This window comes from Microsporum canis, genomic scaffold (assembly GCF_000151145.1).
Source record: "Microsporum canis CBS 113480 supercont1.8 genomic scaffold, whole genome shotgun sequence".
Classification (NCBI taxonomy): domain Eukaryota; kingdom Fungi; phylum Ascomycota; class Eurotiomycetes; order Onygenales; family Arthrodermataceae; genus Microsporum; species Microsporum canis.
The window spans coordinates 1,030,272-1,042,741 of NW_003299162.1; the positions used below are offsets into that span (position 1 = coordinate 1,030,272).

The 12,470-nt window shown below is 48.5% G+C and overlaps 5 protein-coding genes across 5 annotated transcripts; 3 read left to right on the plus strand and 2 right to left on the minus strand.

Moving 5' to 3' along the window:
* Positions 1 to 648: 648 nt before the first annotated feature.
* On the plus strand, positions 649 to 1,463 carry MCYG_08314 (conserved hypothetical protein; the record flags this gene model as incomplete). Its single annotated transcript, XM_002843185.1, has 2 exons — positions 649 to 753; positions 825 to 1,463. The coding sequence occupies 2 exons, from the start codon at positions 649 to 651 to the stop codon at positions 1,461 to 1,463; spliced, it is 744 nt and encodes a 247-aa protein (XP_002843231.1).
* Positions 1,464 to 1,965: 502 nt separating this feature from the next.
* Positions 1,966 to 3,071, plus strand: MCYG_08315 (uncharacterized protein; the record flags this gene model as incomplete). Its single annotated transcript, XM_002843186.1, has 7 exons — positions 1,966 to 2,014; positions 2,064 to 2,152; positions 2,261 to 2,530; positions 2,553 to 2,697; positions 2,727 to 2,759; positions 2,798 to 2,903; positions 2,957 to 3,071. 7 exons carry the CDS (start codon positions 1,966 to 1,968, stop codon positions 3,069 to 3,071), a joined length of 807 nt encoding a protein of 268 aa, XP_002843232.1.
* A 180-nt stretch (positions 3,072 to 3,251) lies between these two features.
* Positions 3,252 to 4,649, minus strand: MCYG_08316 (peptidyl-prolyl cis-trans isomerase D; the record flags this gene model as incomplete). Its single annotated transcript, XM_002843187.1, has 3 exons — positions 3,252 to 4,192; positions 4,264 to 4,350; positions 4,634 to 4,649. The coding sequence occupies 3 exons, from the start codon at positions 4,647 to 4,649 to the stop codon at positions 3,252 to 3,254; spliced, it is 1,044 nt and encodes a 347-aa protein (XP_002843233.1).
* A 352-nt stretch (positions 4,650 to 5,001) lies between these two features.
* On the minus strand, positions 5,002 to 5,858 carry MCYG_08317 (D-tyrosyl-tRNA(Tyr) deacylase; the record flags this gene model as incomplete). Its single annotated transcript, XM_002843188.1, has 5 exons — positions 5,002 to 5,073; positions 5,150 to 5,343; positions 5,453 to 5,495; positions 5,607 to 5,785; positions 5,852 to 5,858. 5 exons carry the CDS (start codon positions 5,856 to 5,858, stop codon positions 5,002 to 5,004), a joined length of 495 nt encoding a protein of 164 aa, XP_002843234.1.
* Positions 5,859 to 7,010: 1,152 nt separating this feature from the next.
* On the plus strand, positions 7,011 to 8,957 carry MCYG_08318 (CCR4-NOT transcription complex; the record flags this gene model as incomplete). The annotated part of the gene is made up of 2 exons (XM_002843189.1): positions 7,011 to 7,288; positions 7,377 to 8,957. 2 exons carry the CDS (start codon positions 7,034 to 7,036, stop codon positions 8,955 to 8,957), a joined length of 1,836 nt encoding a protein of 611 aa, XP_002843235.1.
* Positions 8,958 to 12,470: the final 3,513 nt, after the last annotated feature.

Consider the following 12,470-nt stretch of genomic DNA (forward strand, 5'->3'; position numbering starts at 1 on the left):
TACCTATATATGGTGGACCTTACCCTATAGGCGTTTATGCATGTATATAAATGCAAGATTTTGGGGACAGGCCGACCATTTAATTTGTTTATATTTGGGTGTCATACAACTAGCACATCAACCTTAACTAAACTTCAGTTCCTGATTCCCGCAAATGAGGGAGTTTTTATCTAGCTAGCCAGCATTATCTACGGAGTATAGATGGAGCTCAGTGGAGATCGGATGTCTCATTCCAATAAACGAACTAACTTAATTTTAATATTCTAATACTAAGTAAAGAGCAATGCAATATGATAGTTCACATAGCTTTCATTTACATACGGGAGTTCTCTAGGTGGCACTTATGTGTGAAGTGTTCTGTAGTACCAAATTGAAGTCCCAACGGGTCCGCATTTTGGATCCGGGCAACTGGAGGAACTGGGACTCACCATGAAATGCAAAGGGAGCATGTATCTTTAGGAGTTCTGAACTTTGAGCTCCTCTCTCTGAAGTTGTACCGGACGCCCGAAATGATTCCTGGTGCTGGCGTTGGGATATCGATCTATATAAGGAGCGTCCTTGACCCTTCTGATCACTGCCATTCCAATTGTTCTGCATGCATAGAGTCGCGTTTCAACCGGATCTAGTCTCCTGAAGCAGAAATCAAAAATGAAGCTCTCAAGCGTATTTTACTACGCCGTCTCTCTCGGCCTCTTGGACGTAGGCTCTGCGGTATCTGTTCCAACGAGCCAGGGTATATCGGCCAGGCAGGAGGTATGATATAACTCGATGGTCCCTTGCGCACCTCAATTAAATGTTTACACACTTACATGGAAACCGTATAGCCTGATCTCTTCCCCCAAAGATGCTATCCCAACCCCTGCAAGAATGTACCATTCGATCCCCAATACAAAGACTATGTGTGCGGAGACAAACGACTTGGGCCTCTTGAACTACCAAAACGATTCCCGATATCGGCTGAACTCGCGACATACTCCAGGTTTGGCGACCATTGTGCGGATGAGTACCTCCTGAAATGGGTTGGCACCACGGATCCAAAGGCGTGGTTCAAGTACCCAACTGCCGACGGGTTCCTCCTCGATGCCAGCGGCAAACCGATACAGTCTGCGGTAACTCTGAGACCAGGGCAAAAGCTAGACCGGTTCGGCAACCCAACTGGCAAGTTCTTTGCTCCGTTGGGCGCACCATACCTCGAGCGCTCGCTGCCACCGGCCAACCTTGCTCCGGGAGCATCAGGCAAATACCCGGACAACTATCATGTGTACCTGGTCCAGAAGCCGCTTCAGGCAAGTCTGGGTCCGATAGCACCATGGTTTGGCCAACCTGGTCTCGGTTCACAGATTCACACCCAAAAGAGCGCCGAGGACTTGATGAAGGAGGGGTATTTGAAAGAGCTGGGTGAAGAGGACTTCAGTAAGCCCAGGGACTTTGCATATGACCCTCCAGAAGGCAAATCCAAGTAAAGAGGCTCAGCTGCTGGTTCCCACTTCTATACATATAGATAGTAACCGGCTTGATTCTCGGGTTGGAAGACATACCTAGCATAAAAAATACAATTCACTTTTATATTTGAATATTCCTATAACCGCCTCCATAAGTATCTAGACACTTATTTGCAAGCAGTAACAGCATGAGCGATGAAGGAGCTGCGAGTCATCGTGTTGATTGTTGGTTGTTGAATCTCGACATCAAAACAAGGCTCGATTAGTTGACGTTTTGGGCTGGCGGTTGACGGGCGCGCTAACTAGCTAACCAAACCCCTGCCCATAACTAATAGCTTCCAAGGTTAGGCGCCATTCGACCGATCGGCCATGTCCGACACTCTCATATACCTATGTATATATACGGATAGACCGCCGAGAGTCGATGGAGTTTAAGAGCTATCGTCATCCATCCAGTATACGCCTATATTGTTGTGTTCGTTAGTCTGACAGGCATCCTTTTGCTGTTCCGCCGTGCCCTGTTATGTTCCTCTTGAGGGGAAGCTTGTCAATATATTTCAACGGAGAACGTGGTATGTATAGAGGCTTGTTTGAAGAGCAGACAGGCTAGATTATAGATAGGTTCTCTAAGAAGACTGGGCGTCGGTGAGATCCGTATCGTGATATGGGTTGATCGCAAAGAACCAGTATCGGAACGGCCAGGAGTCCATGTAAGCAGCTATACAAGCATATGTGATTGACTGGCAGGCTGGGACGGGGTACCGGTGGCGGAACAGGCGTCTCTCCTGGCCTCTATATACTCAACATTTCATCCATAGACAGGCTGGTACCTGCATCAAGTTCCCGTCTGTGGAGGCATCACAAACGGCGAAACCGGAAATATTGAATGCCTCGGCGGGACTGGCGGCCAGATCAAGGACAGTGACGGCGCAGACGATATTCATGACGTCAACCTGGTACATATTCATTACCTGAGCCAGCCATTCGACGTGGAAACGGCAGTGCCCGCGGACGTTCTGGTGGGTGAGATCCAGGACAAGCCACGGGGGCTCCACGGGCACCTTTGCAGCAGAGAACGGAGGATTTCTGCCTGAGTTCTGGGGCGTAAAGAGGAATGTCCCCCTGTCCACGTTAAGGGGGCCTAGATTTCTCCCAAGGCGACGACGAGATCTCCTTAGTTGCGCGCCAGTTCAGGGGCGTATTGCTAGATTGGTGGATATTCTGAATACATGCACGGCTATGGGGCCGCCCATGGGTTTATTCGACTTTGATATTTGACCTGAGGCTGTACCTGGGAAGAAAGATCTCGGGGACTGCGCATTCACCAGTTCTCACAAGGGTTGATTAGCACTTAGTGGATATGTGGCCGTTGCCAGGCTCTTTATTTTGTTATTTTCAAATCATTGAGTTATTCTCCTCTATCTTGCAAACGTTATCAAAGTTCAGTATAGGGTGTTCTTTGCTTGTCATTCAAAGCATACCATTCGGTATCAACTGGGTATAAAACCCTCAAGGCTTAAAGAAGTATGCTTCAGCGCGTATCTGTCGAGCTATGGTAAAATGAGATGGATAAAAAGGTCAACGCCACGGGCTCCAGCTCCAGTTTCCACTCCAATCCTCTCGAGGTAAAAAAAGAAAAACGACCAGCAAGAAGTGAAAAGTGAGAAATGTAATTAAATTACACGCCTTGTTCTTTTCTAACAAAAAAGAGGGTGTGAAAATCATTAATTTGCTTACATGTTTGGCTGCATTTTGTGTCTTGTATGCAATGCATCAATGTGTGTGCCTTTAAAAAGAGGTAAGGAGAGTTCAAGAGAAAAATTTCTTTGCGGCAGCCTTGGCCTTGCGGTCCTGCTCAGCGATACTCTTCTTCACACGGGTGATCTCAGCAGTGATTCCAGCGTCGTTGGGGGCAAGCTTGGCAGCAGCTTCCAGATCTTTGAGAGCTTCATCCTCCTCCTTCAATCCAGCGAGAGCAATGGCTCGTCGGTAGTGGGCCTTTGCCCGGTCTGCATCCTTGGCTTTGGCATAACTGGCCTGGTCGAGAGCGTATCCAGCCCAGGTTTTGCCGTCGTTAAAGCGTTTCAGTTTGTTTGCTAGGAGGGCGGAGTTGGAGTGGAGAGCGAATCGGAGGGTCAGCATCTGAGCAGCAAGCTCTGGTGGGTCATTTTCGGCAGGCTCGGGATATTCATTGAGGTAGCGCAAGCCCTTTTGGTATTTCTCTAGGCCTAATTGTGCGTCACCGGCCTTGAAAGCGGTGTTGCCAAACTCCTTCAATTCAGAGGCAATCTTGAAATATTCTGGTCCTGTGAGCTCTTCGTTGTTGTCTTCTGGGTAATCTTCATACTTGTCGCCAGTCGGGTCGACAGGGCGCTGCGTAGCAGTTTCGTATTCTTCGCCCTTGATTTCACCGCAGGCAACAACCTTGACCTCTGCGTGTGGCTTGTCATCGGAGCTGGTGGGAAGCGCTTCCACCTTGCGGACGATACCCTTGCCGTTGATCACCTCGCCAAAGACAACGTGCTTGCCGTCGAGATGGGGAGTGGGAACGGTGGTGACGAAAAACTGGCTCCCATTGGTTCCTGGTCCGGAGTTGGCCATAGAGAGCAGGAATGGGCGGTCGTGCTTGAGGTTGAAGTTTTCATCATTGAACTTCTCGCCGTAGATTGACTCTCCACCAGTGCCGTTAAACTCGGTGAAGTCACCTCCTTGGATCATAAACTGCTTAATGACTCGGTGGAAGATGGAACCTGTAAAAGAACCGAGTTAAGACGTGGCTTCAAGGGGGGGAGCTGCTAGATAGATAACTGAACAAACACACCCTTATAGCTCAACGGCTTTCCAGACTTGCCCTCTCCCTTCTCGCCGGTGCAGAGGGCACGGAAGTTCTCTGCGGTCTTGGGAACGACTATCTCACGTTAGCTTCACACTTCTATATCTCCAAAGAGAGGAATATAGAGGCTAACCATCGTTGTACTAGAAGAGCACCCCAGTGAGTTAGTTCCATTTTCTATAGCTGCGAAACCCAAGCTTGGGTGAGGGCCTGTGAAGCTTACCAGCTCAAAGACGACCCTCCCTTCTGGTCTTCCACCTATCTCAATATCAAAGAACACGCGCGGGCGGACTCCTAGAGGCCAGTATCTGTTAGCACAATAGGCTCTGAAGGCTAATGATAAACAACCTGTTGGTACCTGAAGTTTCGGCCATGGCTGGTTAGAATAAGCACAATTGCACTGTACTGGTCGTGAGAAGAAGTAAAACGGCAAACAACTGTCTTGTTCTAGCGAAGAGGTATCTTTATAGCTATCGCGTGGGCAAGGTGAGCGAAAGTGAATGAAGTGAAGAAGAGAAGAAAGAGAAGAAGTTGTCTTGCTGGAGCCAAAAGGAGGTTCAAGAACCTTCTACGCCTTTTTTTGTCCCGCAGGGAAGGAGACAAACAGTGCAAACATCCCCGCGTAGAAGCCCTAAGCCCTTTTGGTTCCTCTTTGGGAAGACTTCAGCATGCAAAGTCCATAGTCTATGATACTACAACAACAGATAGAAGATGTCTAAGATACGTCTAACTGGCACTGGTACTGGCACTGGCACTCTCCTCTTTCTTTGCGGGATTGGTGTCGATCTCTAGAGTGACCTGGACCCCCCCTTAGCACTAGTGATATAGCCATGTATGTGCAAAAGGACGGAGACAAAGGGAGAAGTACACATACCGGTCCGTCGTTGACCAACCCTACTTCCATCATGGCCTGGAAGACTCCGTCCTTGACCCGGTCTGCGGCGTACAGACTCTGTACCCTTGAGTAAAAGTACTCATATAATTCTCGTGCTGTCGTCGGGTCAGCTGCTTTGTGGAAGTCCGGCTTGTTGCCCTTTTTCAGCGTAGCAAGCAGCGTGAACTGTGATACTGTACGGGACAAAGTACATGGATCAGCTTGGGAAGCATAGACGAGAAAAGTGCAAAAAAAAGGAAGAAGAAGAGGGAGTTTGTTTGTGTCGATGTCGCTCCCACGTACCGCAGAGGACCTCTCCCTTGATGTCTTGCACATTCCTCTTCCACTAGAAACGACAAAAAAGAAGAATAGGCTATATTAGCACTTCCGCGGCCAACTCCTATAACCAGCTGCAGTTGCTGCATCGAGAATATGGTGCATGGAGAAGGGTAGGTACATTTGCCCCAGTTTCATCGGGCCACATCTTCAGCTTCAACAGCTTGGCCGCAAGGGTATCTGCATCTTTCTGGGTATCATCTGGCCCGACAGCGGCAAACACCAGCACCCCACGGCCAATTGACGAGACAAGCTGCTTGTCAACAGTAACCGAAGCAGATGTCACTCTTTGTAAGATTGCTGGGCGTCAAGGGTTAGTCCGTCTGTACACAGCCGTGTTCCCAGGGCTGAACTTGGATGTCACACCTTTCATCTTATTCCCACGGGTGGAGATACCGGTAGATAGTCAGACGGGCGTTCATCTTATTAATTACACCTATGCAAGTGCCCCCAAATACTTAAGTCAGAATTGAAGCTCATCGTGAAAAAAAAAAACCCGCTATTAGTCAGCAGAATCATGGATGTACAAATATATAGTGAGTTACATGCAAGTCTCACAGACGAGGCTCTTTACAGTCCGATGGAGTACAGAGTAGCAGGATATTCTACAGTTATGAATCTCTGAAGTATGAAAGAATACACTCCCACATGCATTCACGACCTAACGAGGTATGGGGTACCACCTTGGACAGGCCTCGTATACCCTCGGAACATTCAAAAAGACATCAGTACAATTCTCAGACAGATTCCAAACTGCGCGGTGACACAACCTTAGCTTCTCGGGGAAGCATCATGAGTATCGCCTATACTGAACACAACCCTGGTATTCTATGTATAAACAGGAAGCCAACGCCCATCGGCAAACGGCATGGCGCTATCTGCGGCACGGTAATGCATATCGTATAGTCGTATCAAGAATTGAATTGCCAGTTTTGACTGATTGCTATTTGAATGGGGCTGGAAGGTCTCAGGCCGACGGCTACCTGCTTGCATATTCGACTTTCCCCCTCTCTTCATCCTACCACCATCGGGCAAAAGTTGGTAAACCTCAAATTCCTCCTTTAGGCAGTCGATATGTACCGTTATCACTGGAACACACACACAAAACACATGCCGGGCTGACCTTGTAGTAGCTTGAAACTCCTGATAGAAGAAGAAAATGAAGTTGAAGTTGAAAATATCCAGATTGGGCCGTAGTCACATGACCCGGTTATTTAGTTATTCCGACGGCCTCGGCTTCTTGGCATAAAAATCTCTTGGCGAGCTTCTTCGACTTGGAAATTGAACTGAACTGAATGAATGTAAACGCAACGAGAGCTTCTACGCATCTTCACATCTCCTTAACCTCGACCTGTACGCGTCTGTACGACTGTTATTTACGCCAGACAGAGTGCATTGCCTCAGCGCTCTGCTACAACCCTCCCTATTTCGTGACTGTTCCTCGCTACGAGTCGCCCTCAGACGGGGCTGCGCCTTAATTCACCATTCCACACAACCACCTTGAGCTTTTGAATCGAGTGCTCCCGAGAGCTAGGTTATGAAGACATCATGACTTCACGAAAAACGCAGCAAGAAATTGACAAGACCTTCAAGAAGGTCAGCGAAGGCATACAGTCCTTCGAAGGCATATATGACAAGATCCGAAGCTCCAGCAACGCCGCTCAACGAGACAAGCTCGAGGACAACCTGAAACGAGAGATCAAGAAACTCCAGCGGTTTAGAGATCAGATAAAGACCTGGGCGGCCGGTAATGAGGTCAAAGACAAGAGTCCGCTACTGGAACAACGGCGAGCCATAGAAACAGTGCGCAATATTCAGACCCCCTTACCCTCCCTTCCCTCCACTCTCCCATTGCCAGTGTTGGGGGAACGATACTGACACTCAGGCCCAGTGCATGGAACAATTCAAAGCTGTAGAAAAGGAGATGAAGACCAAGGCATACTCGAAAGAGGGGCTTTCGGCTGCAGCTCGCCTGGACCCGAAGGAGAAAGAGAAAGCGGACACGTGTGATTTCCTCTCGTCAACGGTCGATATTCTACAGCAGAAGATAGAGGCCATGGAAGCGGAGGAGGAGGCCATACAGGCATCAATGAAGAAGGGCAAAAAGGATATCGCCAAATCGAACCGGTTAGCGGACATCGAACGGTTATCGGAACGACATAAGTGGCACGTTGGGAAGCTGGAACTACTCTTACGATCCTTACAGAATGGCAATGTCGAAACGCAACAAGTGCTCGATGCCCAAGAGGCGATAAAATACTACGCTGAGGATGGTCACAATGCCGACTTCTGCGGTGAGGACGAAACAATCTACGACGACCTCCCCCTGGGAGACGAAGAAGTTCAGTTCGGTATGAACAACGACAACGACCGAGTATCATCACAAGACACCCAATCGATACAGGACGACGACGTAGATTCCCGACAAGCGAACAAGGGCAAATCGGATTCAGGTCCTGCAAGACGGTCGTCAACGCAGATGAAATCTCCCCTACCAGTCCTTGCCACCCTCCATCTCAACGGCCCTTCATCATCTTCGACAAGCTCAATGAAACCGGCACCTCCTCCCGCACGATTACCTGGAGAGACTCTCAAATACGCTTCTGCTGCTGCCGCCGCAGCTGCGAGTGATAAAGCGGGTGTTGGGATAGCACCCCTCCCTCCACCACCAGGTGCAAGCCCCGCCATATCAGCAGCACAGCTCGCTTCCAAAGCGTCGTCAATGGCATCGCCCCTGGTACAATCTGCACAGCCAGTCCAGGTACAGAGGCTGATGTCCTCCGCGGGCAGCGCAGACGAGTCAGGCAGTCAGTCGAAATCGCCTACCTTAAGTCCGAGTGTGACAGCAGCTAGTCGACCGGGGACCATGCCCCCGACACCTGCCATGTCGAAAATAGAAACATCCGCAGGGCCTTCAGTGTCAAACACGCCAGCAACAGCATCTAACAAGGATCGTACAGTTACCAACGGCCAAGCAAAGGGGAAGAGCGGAGAAGAGTCAGCTGCAGACGAATCGGTATACCATCTTCCTCCCGGTCTTCAAGATCTGATTCACTCCTTCGAGGTGACCAAGTCAAGGTCCACGGCTCCCCAGTCAACCTCTGTACAACGGTTATTGGTAGCCTCACATAGTACATGCCCAGAGCCCGGAGATGCGGAGAAACCCCGTCATTACAAACCTCAAACCCCATACACAACACCATTATACTACCCCCAAGAAACGTTACCCATCTTTGATGATCCACGACTATACGAGACCGGTAGGATAGATACAGACACGCTGTTTTATCTCTTCTACTACCGTCAGTCCTCGTACCAACAGTACCTGGCTGCCAAGGCCCTGAAGAACCAAAGCTGGCGCTTTCACAAACTGTATCAGACCTGGTTCCAGCGACATGAGGAGCCCAAGAATATTACCGAAGAATATGAACAGGGCACGTACCGGTTCTTCGACTATGAAAGCACCTGGTAAGCCATATGTTCACCTTTTCCCTTTCCGTCGTGTATCAGTTCAGGCCGCCAGTTCCTGGTGCCACCGCAGACATACATCGGAGTATACTAATAATATCACGGCTGTTAATAGGATGAATCGCCGAAAAGGAGATTTCAAATTTGTTTACAAGTATCTTGAAGATGATCTGTAAAACAAAGCAAACCACGCTCATCTAAATACAATTGATTACTGGAATCATAACCGACAAACCCGTCCCTATGTCAAAGTACACACACACTCCCATTCTTCCTAACCTACTTCTCGTGTTTTTTCTTCCCTCCACACTCAAGTCTCTTCCCACCTTTCCGTTATTCTCTCTCTTTTTTAGCTTCTTGTTTCTATTCATTGGATGAAAGGGAAAGGGAAATGAGTAAAGTGACATGATAGGCAATTCTTTACCTGGAACTGGATCCGGGCTGGGAGGGGAGTTTATTTCCTGTTTCTGCTATTGATTCTGAATTCTGATTCCTCTCTTGTGTGTGATGTCATTTTAATATGTTCACTTCTGCTGAGTCTTTCGATAAGTATTTGGCGCAAACCGGCAGACTTTGCTTTTTCTCCCCGTCCCTCTCTCCCTCTTCTCCCTCTACAACTAACAGGAACTACGCTAAAGGGCAATGTATCACCTGCATAAACCCCTTGACAACTCTTCGTGTTCTTTGGTCTCTGCTTCTTCTCGAATCCTTCTCTTGTGGGGGTTCAAGCGTAGATAGTATATAGTAGGGATCTGGGGGGCAGTGTTAAGAAAGGCTAGGGTGGACGGACAGGCCATCGGCAAATTTGAGGCTGTCCTCCTGAAAAACTTCATTCCTCAGGTCGGCAGAGTTCTTCGAGACTTTTCTAGTCTTCAGGAACGTCTTTCTCATCTACCATGTATGCATTGATATGCAGGATTTCGAGGCAGTGCAAGAGTCTTCTTAAACTAAACCATCTTTCAAGGTGACCCACCAAAAAATTAAACGACCAAAATAAAAGAGATGCCCATTCGCTTCTTGATGGTCCCATGATCATCCTGTAAGGCGACGTGTGTTTCTTGCACTGGTTGGTCAGCTTGATGCCCCTGTATCCGGCCATTGATCTCAAAGGGATTGTTCTTATGTGTTAGCAGCAACGAGTTGGGCATCAAGAAGGCAGGGCAGAAAAGGGGAGAAGATAAGGACACCTGACTATTCCATCTATGTAGCGAAACAGACGATATATGTAATATGTTTAAATAACTTATAAGATCGATGGTTCCGGCAAGTCTCTCCTATCGTCCTGATGTCTCTTTGCTGAACTTCATACTTCTTGTTGTAGTTATCAGCTCTATTGGCGGACCTGTTAGGCTTTTGATGGCCTCGTAAGAGCGAAAAAAAAAAAAAAATGAAAGGGCCATTCTCATTTGATCCTGATTCCCTGGTTTATGGGACAAGATGGATGCCTTGACGCCCTCCTTTTTTTCGTTTTTTGAATGCTTTGGAAGCCTGATACCTGAATGCTGAAACAAGCAAACACTGTGCCAGAGATTCATTGTAATGGCGGTTGTCAGTAAAAGCAGCACACGAAGGAGTCTGTATCCTTTGATCGTGTCCCAAAATTTCTCTTTTCTCATGCCTATTTTCTATTCATCATTTGAATCTCGAGTTCAGGTCGTCTCCCCCCAATGGCGAATGGCGAACTCTGGAGTCCGCCTCGCCCTACCCTGCCACGTCAGGCTGGCTTGCGGCATTTTTGGATGAAATGCCAGGGAGGTTTTGCACTGCCAGCAAGAAGACGAGAAGCAGGACAGAGTACAAGCCGGGACTGAGCATTATGGGCGCTGTTTGATGTCTTGCAAGATGTTGACTTGCGAGATGTATTGATATGCAGGAAAAAAAGAAAAAATAAGGGAGAAAAAAAAGGCGGAAAACATGATGGCTTAGATAAGCAATGCGGTCTCCCGTCTTTTTTTCCAAAAGAGGAAGAAGAACTACAACATCAACGACAACGAGAAGTACACACACAAACGACGGAGTACACACGCACTATCCCGTATGGACAATGAGTTGTTTGACATAGCAGCGACGGCAGCGAGACTGCTGAGATCAGAGACACGATGACGGTGATGGTGGTGACCACAGCAATCTCGCCAGGCCGCGACGGTCAGGTTTGAAACGCATGCATGCCACGTACCTGATACTGAAGGACGACGACGGCAACGATGGTGGTGATGATGAACGCTGAATGCTGCACAGCATCTGCCCGACGCCTGCAAAATTACTCCCCCGTCACCTCTGTATCAGAATTAAAATATATGATAATACTCCGTGCTTGGCTAACCAAGTCGACAGGTCGCACACCATTACACGGGGAAGAACTCTATTGCATGGGATCGAACAGCAGGCCCGTTATTGATTGACCAGGTCAAGGAATATCTCCATGGGGCCTGTGAGTGGCCGTCAGTTTTTTTTTTTTTTTTTTTTCTTTTTTTCCCTTTTGCTTTTGCCCGTCGACAGGGGTCTAAAAATGGCCCTAAAAAAGAACATCTTATTCTTGGTACTACCAGAGCGAAACGACCACTGCGTCTTGCATACACTCCGTCACCCGGTCTATCACTGCCAAATGATGGCTGGAAATATCCCTCATTCTTCAAACTCCATTGTCGGCCCGCCCCGTCATCTAATGTTTACGAAGACTCTTCTCCACCGCAAGAGTCCGTATCAGGTCAAAAGGCTAGTTTTAGCTAGCTAGAATGAGGCGAAGAGGATGGATGGATGGGATGGGAGGGCTGAGCAATCGCTCACTCGCACCCCCATTTCATACCATCTTGACGACCAAACACCAAGTCTATCCGCCTGTCTGCCCTTCCGTGGAGTTATCGTCTAAGTTAGCTCGCTACATGCGAACTTGATGCTAGCACTGCATGCTCGTTTGTAAAACCATCGAGCTCTCTTCCGCTTTGCCCGCTGTGGGACTCACAATGTCACTCTGTCACCCCTCTTCGGCTATTCTATTTCTGCTCAGATATCTGGTCCCCGGCGCCGATTGCCGGTTAGAAACCATTCTCCCCTGCATCGCCATTCCTTTGTTTAAGAGGTCTCTCTTATTACTTTATACTCAGCTGGCCATTCCACTGCCGCTGAGCTTATCTCCCATCAGTTATCAAGCCAGTATTCGTTTACAGCCAATACGTGCTTGCTTCACTTCCCTTCCCATGCCCCCCCCCAAGAGGAAAGATTCGGACGTTTCGCCTCTGAGGGCCATACAAGGAAAGAAACGCAAAAAGAAACTGCTGCAACGCAGCAAATGACTGGATCAGATAATCTGCAAGGAGAGGCGATTAAGAAGAGGATTGACAACTTGTCACCGGCTCGAAGACCGATGATTGATGGGGATATAGAGCTTCCCGCGCTCTTTGTCTGATGTGGTGCCGGATCACCAAAGGCGCGCTAAGTTAGGGGCTTTAGCTGCATGGAATCCATCGAGTAGGTCGACATTAGGACGTCTGGCGGGTCGGACATGTTGCTAGGCATC